At 33.9% G+C, this 14,091-nt stretch overlaps 1 protein-coding gene across 5 annotated transcripts in view; it reads right to left on the bottom strand.

Moving 5' to 3' along the window:
* The window catches only part of VPS13A (vacuolar protein sorting 13 homolog A), a 110,625-nt gene that overhangs the window by 8,081 nt on the left and 88,453 nt on the right, over positions 1-14,091 (bottom strand). For 3 of the 5 annotated variants that reach the window (XM_082336642.1, XM_082336643.1, XM_082336646.1), the window contains 8 exons: positions 13,832-13,977; positions 13,634-13,715; positions 12,503-12,616; positions 11,958-12,033; positions 11,693-11,856; positions 11,298-11,343; positions 10,898-11,021; positions 9,747-9,861 (listed from right to left, as the gene is read on the bottom strand). In XM_082336642.1, coding sequence (XP_082192768.1) covers positions 9,747-9,861; positions 10,898-11,021; positions 11,298-11,343; positions 11,693-11,856; positions 11,958-12,033; positions 12,503-12,616; positions 13,634-13,715; positions 13,832-13,977 — 867 coding nt within the window. Of the gene's footprint in view, positions 1-5,959; positions 6,153-6,949; positions 7,529-9,746; positions 9,862-10,897; positions 11,022-11,297; positions 11,344-11,692; positions 11,857-11,957; positions 12,034-12,502; positions 12,617-13,633; positions 13,716-13,831; positions 13,978-14,091 lie in introns of those variants that run through there. The other 2 variants (XM_082336645.1, XM_082336644.1) reach the window with 2 other exon arrangements.

Below are 14,091 nucleotides of genomic sequence, written 5' to 3'. Positions count from 1 at the left end.
AAAATGATAAAGACATTTAATTAGGCATACCCTACAACTTCAAATTTGGCCACATGGATAGCTCCACTTGCCCAAACAGATTTTTTTAAATGATGCCTTCCCTCAAAGTTGCTGATTCTTTAGTGACTAAAATGCAAGAACATCTGAGTAAGAAGTTCTCAAAAGAGAGCTTTCCACAAAGCTCTCAGGAAGCTTGGATTATTTCTCTCTCCCCAACTCTGTTGGGTTACAAAATCACAGCTATTGATCATGTGCCTACCTATATAAGTCACTGCTTGAATTTATTTCTGCAAGAGCTAGTGTCAGGGGCAGGATGAATACAGCAAGAAGAATGGCAGAAGAAATGAGGAATTAAGGGCTTGGAAAAGAGATTTTTTTATTATTATTATTTTATTTTTGGAAATTCCTATTCAGGCTTTGTCTACGTGTTGCCATGCCTCTGATTTGAGTCTCTCCCTGTCTCTCACATGAAGTAGGAGCTTGGACCTACATAACTAAATAACCAAAAAAATCCTCTCTTGAGGCAGCCTCTACAATGTTCCAGCACACAACACACTGGATGATTAGAAGACAGAGGAGACTGTACGGGCATACAGCATGGATAGGATATCTGACCCAGACACCACACTACTGGTCTAGTTCTGTGTCCTGAGGGATTTTCAGTGTTAGTGGCCTAGCGAGAAAGACAGAGAAAGGGAGGAGAAAGCTGACAGGAACTCAGGGAAATAATGTGTGTGGAAAGAGCAAGGGTGGTTCAGTAGAGGTAGCAAATACACATCGTTGCATTTAATCTGCAAGACTCTGCGACAATGCCACCAATTTCTCTTACTGACCAAACACATTATAAATATTGCAAAGTATGACCAGTATCTCTTGTCTATCAGAAGCAATAGTGGGGGAGAAGCGTTTAGCAATTTAGCCTTATTAGGATCTCTAGTCTCTCCCCTGCATCACAGAAGATAACTTTATTATGCTTTGCAAAGCACTGAGGTAAGGCTAGAGTTGGACTTAAAAGAGCAGGGTTACCTCTTTCTGTCTTCTCATTAGCTTGCTAGTTAATTTTCAATAAGTCATGTCACTCCCCTGTAACTTACTCGGTTTACTGATAATCAATTGAGAATTATAAAAATTATTATGGAAGTACAGTACTTAACTATCACACAGGTTGGAATCCTAAACAAAACCTATTTAAATGTCCACGAAACTCCACAAAATGTACTTCATTCTACTAAGATTCACAAACAAGTTATTTGCTCAGGACAAAAATATTGTTAGCATGTGCTAAGCGCTGAGCTAACTACTCCTCATTGTTGGCTATGAGTCAAAGATCATAAACTCAAGTTATCTGCGTTCTACAGTTTTGTAGACAACAGACATTAACGGGGAAATAAGGCACAGGAAAATCCCGCACAGTCCATTTGCAAAGGTAACGTTTGTATCTATGCTGAGCATTAACTGCTTCTAAATTTTCTGCCTTTAGATATTTCTACCCCTCATTACAATCTTTATCCCTTTTAGCATTACGCTTGCACATATTCATTAGGAAATACATCATAAAGGGATACACCAATTTACTGCTGATCATTCTTATAGCAAGATCACTACTGCGCTCTGCAACCAAAGTGGCTTATACAAGTCAAACATAAAAGGATATATAATTGATCCCTCAATACAGATGCATAAATATGTTATTTAAATTTTACAGTATTTAGCTATTAATTGTTTGGACAAAGATAGCAACTTGGACCGCTGTTTGGTGATACAAAACTATGAAAGTTAACATTGATCAATCATTGTTTTTTTCAATATTAGTTTCACCACTGTAAGAAAACAAATACTGATTTTTATTTTTAATTAAAAAAGGTTTAATAACTTTAGTATATGTTATGGTTAATTGACTAGGCATGAAAATTGAATTAATCTATTCAAAAAAGACGCTCCAGCAGCTCTAAAACGTGAAGTAATCAGAGCACAAATTCCCTCCTTTGCAAATTATTCTTACCTGTAGTACAAATGCTTAGATGTCACTGCAATAATCTAACAGTGGATGTGATCATTTGTACAGAGATGGATATGCAAATATGCTCAGTGTCTTGAAAGTGGCATCTCTGCATTTGGAAGGATTCCTAATCACGCTACATGCTCCTAATTTATTGAGGAGGAAGCATAGAGGCCTTTGAGAAAGTTAGAAATAAAACTGCGCAGAGTGTAGGTAGTGGGGACAAAATTTAAAATCTATGATCCTTCTGGTTATAGTTCTAAAAAATACTAGTAGTGTGTGTGATAAAAAAGTCTGAATGTTTGATATCCTTCTTGAACTCATCTCAACAGAAACGACATGTAAAAAAAAAAGATACTGTAAAGACCGTTACTACTTAAAAAGTGGTTATAAATCTGCTACTCTTCTCCTTTGATGTTCAGATTAACTTGAAGTTTTCAAGTGGATTTTAGATTGCCAGTGTATTTTCTTATGAACTGATTACTATCCAAATGTGTGAGTTCTGAATGCAATTCACTGTTGTTGATAGAAACTCCAATATTGAATGTATCTTTCAGTTCAAATTATAAGGTGACTTTTTCAAAAGCTGTAGAATTGCTAATTTCAGCAGGCTAACCTGGTATAATTACATATCCAGTCTTCCCCACAGAAACATTTAATAATTCTAAGCAGTACCCAGGTCACTTGTTAGATCTAGCTTGAATGTGTATGAAAAAAGGGGAAAAATTGTTAAACAAAGAAAGAAATAACATGTAAAATGTTCCTTTTTCTGCTATGCAAAATTCTCTCCTCATCCTTTATTAATAAAAACTAACATTAATCCTTTATTGCCTACTCCCTCATTCCAGTTATCCTAATGTGCAATATCATTCTATAAAAAGCAAACCTTTTGCCCATGATGTGCTAGTGCCTGAATTCAAGATTCCATTCACCCATGCTGAAAAGCAGCTCTGAAATCAACGCGGTTTTATTCAAATCAACAGAAATTTGTGTCCAAGCTTAAGATTTCAATTTAAGGCCACAGTATGCAGGACAGTAAAAATTAGGACACAAAGTTTCTGCTTCACAACAGAAATATAATTTGCCTATGCTGATTGGCAGAATTATCTTGGGTCAATTTTTTATCTGAATACCAAGAGAATTCATTTGATGAGCTGAATGGAGAAACCACACTGATCTACACTTCCATTTTGATGACCACATCTAGATGTTCTTTGTGTTTCCTGCCAATACAAGCAAAGTTATTTGATTTGTAGCATCTGAAGTGATTACTGTATCAGCAGGGAAATGGAAAAATATTTCAATTTTTTTTCTTCTATTCTCTGCCAGAAAACAAGCTGGTGTATGCTTTGCCTAGGACACATCTAGTATTTACTTGCTTTTCCACCATATATAAGCACTTATGCTTTAATCACAAACAAGCTAAAATGAAACTGAGCCACACAAGCTTCCATGTTCTTCTGAAACAACTGGTGTTAGCTAGTCTCAGCCAGCTTCCTGTACATATATAGAAGTCTTCTATTTGGTGGTGGGCAATGGCTATGAAATAATATCCAAATGTTGCACATTTAAGTGGTAAGGATCCTGCTCTTTCCTTCAACCTAGGCACAACAGGTTTTCCAAAGGAGAATAGATAATGGCAGCTGTGACTCAATTAAGGGAGCAGCAAACTAGATAGCATGCATGAATGGATGCCTGGTAAGAGTCAGGACAATGTAGAATAAAAATGAAGTTACTTTGAACTTTGGAAAGAATTTGTCCCTATAATTTTGTAAAGTGAAACCTCAGTTTCAGAGTACTTCACAAAATGGATGTTTATGTTTTGATCTAAACCCAAGCCCAAGGGTGGTGAGGGAAGGAGAGAAAGGAGGAGTATGACACACTTTTCCCACTCCTCAGATGTTCTTCCTGGCAGACTGAAGTTTGAATACTAAGAAACAAGGGTCTGTTCAACCCATTCCAATATTCTTGCCACCTGATCTGAAGCTTACCTCATGACCAAAAAAGGATCACTGAACAGAAAGCTGAACACCTCCAATACAGTAGGATACAGTATTGAAGCATGGCCTTGAAGGATTATCTTCTCTACAAGCTTACATCTACGGCAGCATAGTTGGGCAGCAACCTTACACAACACTGTAGAAGAGCCCTCACAAACTCATACACTATAAAGGCAAATTAAAAATAAAAAAAGGTTTTGAATTTATTTTGGTTTTGAGTAGGCACTGAGCTGTGACACAGAGGACTCCACTGACTTCATGGTGCAAGTGTTAATGACTTATTTTCATAAGCATGAGATTAGCCTATCTTTCAGCTTTATTCCCTGGCAGGGCAAAGACCAGTGATTTCTGGCAGGTCTATAACTTCTGTAAATGACTAATAACCACAAAGGTATAAACGGTCTATTAAATGATCCCAGAAACTGTTTATAGCATCTCTCTGCACTGACTTAAGTCTACAGAGTCTCCTGAGAAAACAAAAAGACAAAAAGAACCCTCATCAACAGGGATGTACTGGATAACACCAAAAATAAAAAGCACAGCCAATTCTTCACCTCAGCAAGGAGGAAGCATATAAATTCAAGTTACCATTATACAAATCACTAAAAGAGTAAAACTAAACACTTGGAAAAAGCTGAATCCAACCTGAGCAACCTGAGCTGAAAGGATGGCACTTAGTCCTGGAGTCTTCAGCAATAGTACTGGACTTCAAATTCAATTCACCAGTGAAAAAGTAGGAAAAAAATTGCGCACCCAAAAGTTAAACTATTAAAATACATTTTTTAAAAAGCATTTGAAAAGATAGTCTGTATTTTTTGATATATTACTTTAAATCCCTGAAGAAAATAATTTTTTTTTTTTTTTTTTTTTTTTTTTTTCCCCATTTTTGGTGCCTTAAAGTGCATCAGTTTCAGCTACTTCGCTATTATACTTTCCACAGGTTTTGGTTCCATGACTTAGAGAGAAATTAAATCCTAATATCCTAAGTGATACATTTTTTTGTTACCTAAATCCAAATTATTTCCTTTCCCAATGTACATTCAGAGGAAGCTAGACCCAAGACAGAAACAAATAAAATACTTGTACAAAATTACTACATTTTTTATTAATATAAAAACGTCAAAAATAGAACTATACTCCATGAAAGAGACAAAATAATCAAAGGTATATAATCATATTTGCCAATGACACTGGGGACTGTCTTTTTTTAAATTTTTTTTTTTAAGTTAGCATTCTACAACCTTTCAATCTACCAAGTAAAGAAAGAACTCTTTTTAGATATATTGCAGTGGAACTTGAATTAGTGATACCTGACCCAGAAGTCCTACCATTCATGTTAAATTTTACTTCCACATTCTGTAATGATTTGTAGAAATACAAGTTAAAAAAAAAAAAAAAAAAAATCAATTTGATAGAAAAAAAGTATTATTTCTAAAAATCAAATTCTTATTTTTGCAGCAATGCTTTTTCAATCAAAAATGATTGCATTTCTTTCTAAAGCTGTTTTAGAATGAGAAAAAAATACGTTTTGTTATAAAATTGACATTCATTGTCTTGTAAGTCAGGTCATTATAGAAGAAAACCAAAAGTTTATACGATAAAAAAGAAGTTGCACTAAAAAGCCAAAATAGAAAAACAAAATGTCAGGTAACATATTCAAAGCTCCCAAAACCCAGTAAAGTTAATAAAATGCAGCAGTAACCCTTCCATGAAATTGTACGTAACAATTTCCTCAGCTTTCAGGCATGACATGTCTTTTTTCAGGACTGAAGACCAAAATAATTTCCTACATTCTTCAAAGAAATACTTGAGAACTATTTGTGTCTGAAATATTCAAAATCTTTCCCACACAGTTTCAGTCAGTAACAAATTGCAATACACTCTTTCAACAACTTCTGCAAGACATCCTTTTCAGATGACAGTATTACAAAATAGGTATCAATACATGATCTGTAGCAACCTTAAGCATCAGTAGTTTCAGCTAAAACAAGCTCTCGAGTTGAGTTTGTCCCCTCTTTTATCTGGGAGATTACAGGCATATATTTCTTGGCTCATTGCCCAGGAGATCAGACTGTACAGCACCTTTTGAAGGCACAGAGCCAGAATACGCAATCTTATGGATTTTAATGGTTCTTCCCTCAGAATTTTGATAACTGGAAGACAATAGACAATGAAGGACATGACATCACCTTTGGTAACTATGCAAACATTTCAGAAGCTCTTATTGCTTTAGAGCAATTCTAATTCTTCAGATGTTGGCAAAAGAGTTAATTCTTACTACCGCACTTATCCATACATAAATATCTATTGCAAGACATCTTTAAAATGCCACACAAAATCTAAATTTAGCAACAAACCACAAAAAAGAATGAGAAAAGTGTGCCAGCATTCCAGTGAATACAGAATAAAACAATTTTTAAAGAAACAAGTAACTTGTAAAGCTATATTGTAGAATTTACAATGCAGAATTATAGTGGTTCAGTGTTGGGTTTTTTTTTTCCCTGTGTCTAGGTAAATAAAGAACTAAATACTTTTGCATGTTACGTATGTTCTACTACACAGAGCCTTGTAAAAGTACTGGTATTTTCTTCAGCTGTCCATGATTTTACATAGGGTTTAGTTATGGGGTGGTTTTTTTTACTTTCTTTGTTGCTATGAAAACAAAAATACTGATTTAAGAACCAAGTAATTTATGGTCACAATATAAAATAATTAAATAAACCGTTATTTCACACATCTAAGAATTCCAAAGGATACACAAAATAAGTATTTAAAAATTATGGTAAAACAAATTATAAATGAAAAATTAAAGGTTTATATTAAGCGTTCCTTTCAAAATATACTATTTTATCTTTCAAATACTTTCATAGGCCATTTAGTGTTTTTACATAATCTAGTTCAGGAACCATGAGAAACAATGTTGGAACAGAAAAGATGAATCCATTTTAGATATACTTTAGATGTGTTTATTGTTAAAAAGAAAAGCAGACAAAACACTTTTGAAATATAAAATAAATAAAACAGTCAAACAGCATTTTAACACCAATAATGACTGTACAACTCAGTAAAGTTTTACTAAACACATTTAAAGGCATTCCATCTAGCAAATTATAAAACCTGTGAAACACTTACGTAAATGCAAAAACATTAAATACACTTGATAGAAACATATCTGGAAATAAACTCTAAGTATTACTATTTCTTCATATTATTCAATACTATTTTCACCTAATATCCAGTTTTACCTGTAAGACTATTTTTATTATATTCTTTGTTCCTTTGCCTAGCACTCATCATCATACAGTTTATTTCCCCACATTTTTTTTTTGCACAGTTTCAAAAATAAGAATTTAATATCAGACAACCCCAATTTCTCAGTAGGAATTATAGCAGCAACATTTAATACTTAAAGGTCAAAAGAACGTGACAAAGGCTATATATATCTGTTACAGTCCATATCATCCTAACTGTCATCATCATCATCACTACTATTGTGAGTCTTAGTCCATTCCCTGTAGGCCTGTCTTTTCTGAAAGCATGGTAAGGGAAGAAGAAAGCAGAAGTATTAGTTTGGAAGTATTAGTTTGTCTGGCAAATTTGTTAATTAAAGCAAAATAAAACCCCAGAAAACAAAAAAATTCTGAAGTGACATCCTAGTTTAGGACACAGTATGAGCACACGAAATCACTTATATCCTATTTCCTTTAATCAACATATACAATCTCTAAATCACTAAAAGAAGTTTTATTCCAATCTAATCTAGTAATCTGTTGAAAATGCTACAACGCAGTGACTGCAGTGGGGCCAATCACCAGAGCTGTATGCACAGAAATAATATAGAAGAGGAGAATAATCTTCTTTCCCCACATAAGAAAATATTATGCTATTCAAACTGCTTCAGATAGGGGACATGTAATACAGTGAGTCTCATGCAAAACAAAGAAATAGCTCTAGAATCAGAAACATTAAGAACCAAAAACATTAGTACACTTGAGGATAAAATAAGATTACGACATCAAACATACTATATAAGAAATTAACGCCTGAAAAAAAAAATACATAATTAATTATTTTCTGATTTGATTGTCTACAGGGAGCATTACAATCTTGTTTGGAGCTTCCAAAACATTTCTTCAAGAGTAGTTCTGCCTTAGAATTGTCAGTAGTGGAAACTAACATGAAACATACAATTTTTCAACTTTAGCTACTTTCAGGTGGTGGCTGCCATCACAAAACATGACAGACATTACAGAAGGTAATGCCTTCATATGTTGGATAATGGAAGGTGGTGGTACTGTACTCAACCACACAACAGAGACAAATTAGAATTAAATACTACACTCCAGAATTTTTTAAAGGTTTCTCAGAAAAAAAAAAAAAAAAAACAAACAAAATGCAAACATGTAAAAATTTAAGAAGCAAAAGTGATGCAAAGTCATTAGAGAAGTCTGCACATTAGAGCTGACTCTGTTGATTTGCTAGCATTTGTTTTAGTGGTACACTTTAAAACAGAAAACGAGATGTTTTGGAATTTGTTTTCTTACGAAAAAAAAACGAGAAAGATTAGAAAGTAAGTTTATGTCCTTCATCAGTAGTAGCTTCTAACTATGCTCTAGTTAAGGTAATATAACAGTGCTAGTGCTTTATAACACTAGCTTTGAATTGGAAAGCACAGCTTAAAGCTACCTCATTAGAAGACAGGCAGAGGCATACTATTTATTATCAAAGAACCTTCACAGTCTGCTGAACTAGATCACCAGTGAATGGTATCGCGAACATAGCTGATATGCCCCAGATAGGACAATGCTCTTCTACCAGACAACAAAGGACATGCTAATGAAATGCAGAAGAAACAGAAACAACCAGATTGGAACTCAACATGAAACAAACAGCCATGGCAATTCTCAAAATAGTCTGAAAATCCTCTCCAAAGGCTACTTCATTCTTATTTGCTTCTCCAAAAAGGTTATTTCTGTATGAATTCTCCAACATTTCCCTGGCACACTGTGAATCCTTCAATGTGTATTTTAAACATTCTGTTTACATTCATGCAATCACTAGTTACTAATTTATTTCTTATGTTTGAGTATTTCTAAAACGCAGTTTTGTTTCTAACAGAGAAAAAAAATAGAAACTTTGTAAGCTGCATAACAGTTCAGATTATTTCCACTGATATCTGAGTCAAATTTGCTTAAATGGCAGCTGAATTAAACAATAACTGCGGCTCAGCACACTCTTCATATAAACAGTATTCTGCTTCAAAACTGTTTACGTTCTTTCAATGGCTGTAGTATGACATAAATACAGCTATTTTAAGTGTGTTTAAAATGCTGTTTTACATAAAATTGAGATTAAAATGTCACTGTTTAAAATACGTATTATAAAATTACTGAAAAAAGTATCTTTGTGTTTATAATCACTGTTTATCAAAAATAAAAATTAAAGACATAAACCTTTTTAATTAAACATACAAACCTTTTCTTCTTTCAAAATGCTCTGTGTCTTGCACAAACCTCTACAGATATACTGGTACAAATTATGGTGTCTTTCTCAAAAGTTGTATCACAGAAAGTGAAGAAAGAATCACCGAAGTGGTCATAACTCTAAGAAATTAAATGGAACTCCTTGCCTATTGAGTTAATAGCTAAGGGGTGGTAGGGAATTTAAGAAAAGGGAAATTCTGTAAAATATTTATTTCAACATATGATGAGTTAAAATGTACATCAAATTATTTTTGTTTTCTTCACCTGTAACATTTGACTTCCGGCTCCATCTCTTAATCTGTAAGGTCTAATAACTCCATCTTCACCAAAGAAGCGAGGTGGGCGCAGGCTTATCACATCTTCTGACGAATCTGCAACTCTGATAATAAAGCAGTGAATTTAAGGTATGTGTCTATAGCTCTACTCAGCTATATTATTTAGCAAAGGCTCTAAATTATTTTAAATACAATTTAAATTCCAGTACTAGTACAGCAACTGTTGTTGCCTACATATGTACTTTTGCATATGAATAGACACCGAGTAGATATTCTACGAAACAGTAACACATTTTACTCAGAAATCTATTTCAGATAATGATTATTAGAAAATTAGATGGCACAGGGCAGAACACACCTGCAATACATAATTAGTGTCTAAGTACCGTACCTCAAAACTTCAAAATTAAAGACATCTGTGCCATACAGAACTTCTGCTCTGATATTTTTCTTGCATTTCTCTGTTAAAGAACTTGGAGTGGAAAAATAAAAAAGACTGGCAGTCTTATGGCAGCAGAAGTGTTCCAGCTCGCTACGAAGAACAGGGGCATTAAACAGCTGTATTCAGATGAAGCTACAAAATGCCCCCTCAAAACACCTTCTCCTACTTCTTTACACATTACGGTGTGAGATAATCAACAGCAACGGGTTTGTTAAAGTGAGACTCTCACAGTATTCAATATGCAGTCCTAACACAGTTCCCAGTCTGAACAACAGAACAGATCCTGGCATGACCTGGCAGTCTTGGAACTCATCTCATATAGTAGTAATAATATAAAAGGTAAGTTTTGATGCAGCTGAGAAGTCCTTTTTTTCCTGTATATTTGGGGTAAAAGGAAAAAATTGGCAATTGAAGGAAGTCTGATTGCTGAGGCTTTTAAACGAGTTTCTTTGGTAATACTAGAAATACCTGAGATTTGATGTGTTTTTTATGCTATCAACTGTGTATTTTTTAAAGAGCCACGTATTTATTATATAAAAAACAATATGGATAAGATTTTTTTCTAGCTTATCTGTATTAATGACAAAGTTGAGAGTTCCAGAAACATTGACACAGAAGCGATATAAAGACACAATGTACCACTGCTACTACTATTGTGTTTCATGCCATACATCATTCTTCATACTTATTTTACTTACTTTTTAATACCCTGAAATGTGCTGCTTGCCATGTCTATGATTCCTCCAGTAGGCCTAGCTACTGCTCCCACTAAGCCTTTTCCAACACCTTTGAAAAAACCAGCTGCTCCTTCTTTCTGAGCTCCTAAAAGGATTAAGTGCAGCAAATCATTATAAAACACTTTTGAGTTTGTTTTACAATCTTAACAAACTTAACTACCATTTAATTACAAATCTTATTTGATACGCAACTACATAGTCTCCTCCACACAAAGTTCACATAAACAACATTTAAACTAGAAGTCAGTGGGAATATAAAATGTTTATAAAAAGTTTTGTAACTCAGATTTTTAATGTCTCATCAAATATCAAGAATTTACCATCATATGAACAGTTAATGCATCAGAAGACCTGAACTTACCTCTTATTGGTTTTGTAACTATTCCTGTTATGCCACTGACAAAACCCTACCAAGAGAAACAAGAGACATTACAAATATGCTTTCAGATTATATTTTTAATTTTTTACATTTTTCTTATTACTTCATCAGTGAGTAGCCTCAAAGTATGTTTTGGAGTATTTTAAAATTCGCTACAAGTTAACAGAATTAGAAGCACCTGCTTCACAGTTCCTACCTTCTCTTCTACCCTCATATATTTTTCTTTAAAACTATCACTCAATTGTGGCCATATATTTGCAAAACCAGGATTAAAATAAAGAGTAACAAGTCTCTGGTGACCATGGCAGCCTCTATATTGGTTACTCTTGCCTGCATAAAATCCATTAATCTTTTAATAGTTTTTTTTTTCTCCTTACAGAAACTAATCCTTTTCCACCACGAGTGATACCCTCTCTCAGACCAGTGGGCTGTTTATTCATGGCTTCTCTCCTTTTCTGCTGGTAATCCTCATCCATAGTTATTGCAGCTACTCCTTTTGCCATAGCACCAGTGATTCTCGATGCAGCACCAGCTAATCCACCTATTGGAAAATAAAACAAAGTAAAATGCCAATGCAATTTACAATTACTCACCTATATTGCTTACTATTAAGTATACTACCATCATAACGCTGAAACTTACCAACAGCTCCCCCTACTAGTGCTTTAAGTCCTAGTGCCATTCCTTCTATAAATTCTTCAGGACCCTGGATGGCTCCCTAAGAAAAAAAAGGGATGCATTTATGTTAAGCTTCAAATAGTATGCGTTACATATTTTTACATCTTACGTTTCTATTGGAATTTATAGATAACAAAGAGAACAAGAGCGCAAGACCAAGTGAGAAAGTAGGAAAGTGCCCACAAGAGCACCTGTGAGAGAAAGAAAGACTATTTTAGAATAGTCATTCCCTAAAGTCTGTTTATTTTAAGGCAAATGGAAAAAAAAGCAGATTTATTTTAAAATAAGCACCATAAGGAACAGTCTTTTGTGAATTAAGTTAAACATATGACTCTCTCCTTTTTATCTCTTGAGTTTTCCAGTAACTTTTCCTTGCACTTTCACTTTAAATTTTCAATTCTAAATCTAAATTTAAAACCAAAAAAGGTATTAATATATCAACATTTTCAATATAATTCATATCTATCTACTTGTGCTACATTTCATAAGAAGGCACCAGAGATTTTCACCTGGTAAGGTTCATAGAAGAATGCTTCTACACCTTCAGACAAGCCTCTTATGAATCCAAACGGATTACCCAAGACATCAAGGCCAAGAATAAGAACATACATCTGTTTAATAGCCTAAAATAAAAATAATTATTAGTAAAAATATTTCAGAAATTACACTAAAACAAAGGCAAACAGTGTAGTATACCCAGATCAAAAAAAAGTCAAAGCTACATGAGTTTAATATAAAAAACTCAAAATTATTTGGAACAGTAGAAGTAGTTGTATTAAAAAGGATCTTACAGTGAGTAAATCATATTAAGTCAGCCAAATAAATGTTACTTCTTACAAGCATTTCACAAATAACTGACATTACTGTTCTTGAGATTTTACAAAGCAAGCACATTACCTAGATTTCTCTCATACTACAGGACAAAATTTGGTCCGTTTGCATATGCTGAGAAAATTCTGTCGACTGTCACTGCAAAACGTTATAACTACATCTATATGACGTGTAATTTGATTTTAAAAAAGGTTGAGCATGTGCTAGGAGATTTCAAATTTTCCTTCCGTTAAAAGGAAGAGTCAGCGAACAATGGATAACGCATTCCCCAATGAAAACCCTGTATAGTTTTTTCTCCTTTAAAGATGGACAGAGCACTAAATTAGTATGTCCAAAGAATCCCTTATTATTAATGATGGATGGATGGATAGAAGACGGCTAATTCTTTTATGCAAAAGCAAGTCTGCTGGATTCTCTCCACTGGATGACAGGACCTTAACTGTACACAAAGGCCAAACAGGGATCATAATTCATATACTACTAAGTCCAAGAAAAAGCATTAATATTTTGATGCCAATTCTGCTCTATCAGAGCTGCGTTGTGTTTGCTTCCACTATCCATTCCAGAAAGTTGTTCTGTTATCCATGCCACTTTTCCTCTAGTCATAATTTGGAAGCGGTATTCGCCCCCAAAATAAAGGCAGTAGAATCCAACTGATGAGAAATTCTTTTGTATGTGTTTATGTATTTAGCCTTTGTACAAACATACAAGGCTGAAAGTAATTTTATTGATTTTTCATAGAACCAAAGTGCACAATATCGCTTTCAAAATATAAATTTACAGAAATACTTAAATTTATTTATTCTAACCTGTTTTGAATAATGCCTTACAACTGCCGATTGGAGCTGTTGTGTAGTACAGAAGTGATAGCAGAGTTCAAAGAATGCCAACCTAAAAAAAAAAAGAAAAGATAAAGTTCTTATTATGCAGAGCAAAATAAAATCTAACATATGTAATGTTGGTTTAATCTTTGGAAGTAATCTTTACAATTATATTTTTTAACCTACTTAAAGACAACATCTTGTACATCTGTGAGGGTGGCTCCTATACTCTTCAGCAGGAGATTCAAGGACTGAAGTGGTATCAATTCATTCTTTCGTTCTTCTTTGTTACTGTCTTCTCCACCCGTACTGAGTGAAAAGCTTAAGTGTAACTAAAGAATAAAAATGAGATTGGGAAATAACATGGTTGGTTATTGGAAGTATTATATTTCTATTTTATAATCTTTTGGACTATTGAAAAATTGAGATAAGACATTTCTAATCTT

This window comes from Platalea leucorodia (genome assembly GCF_965183815.1).
Source record: "Platalea leucorodia genome assembly, chromosome: Z".
Taxonomy (NCBI): Eukaryota; Metazoa; Chordata; class Aves; order Pelecaniformes; family Threskiornithidae; genus Platalea; species Platalea leucorodia.
Note: the sequence above shows the minus strand (reverse complement) of the source record. Positions and strands in the feature narration are given on the sequence as shown.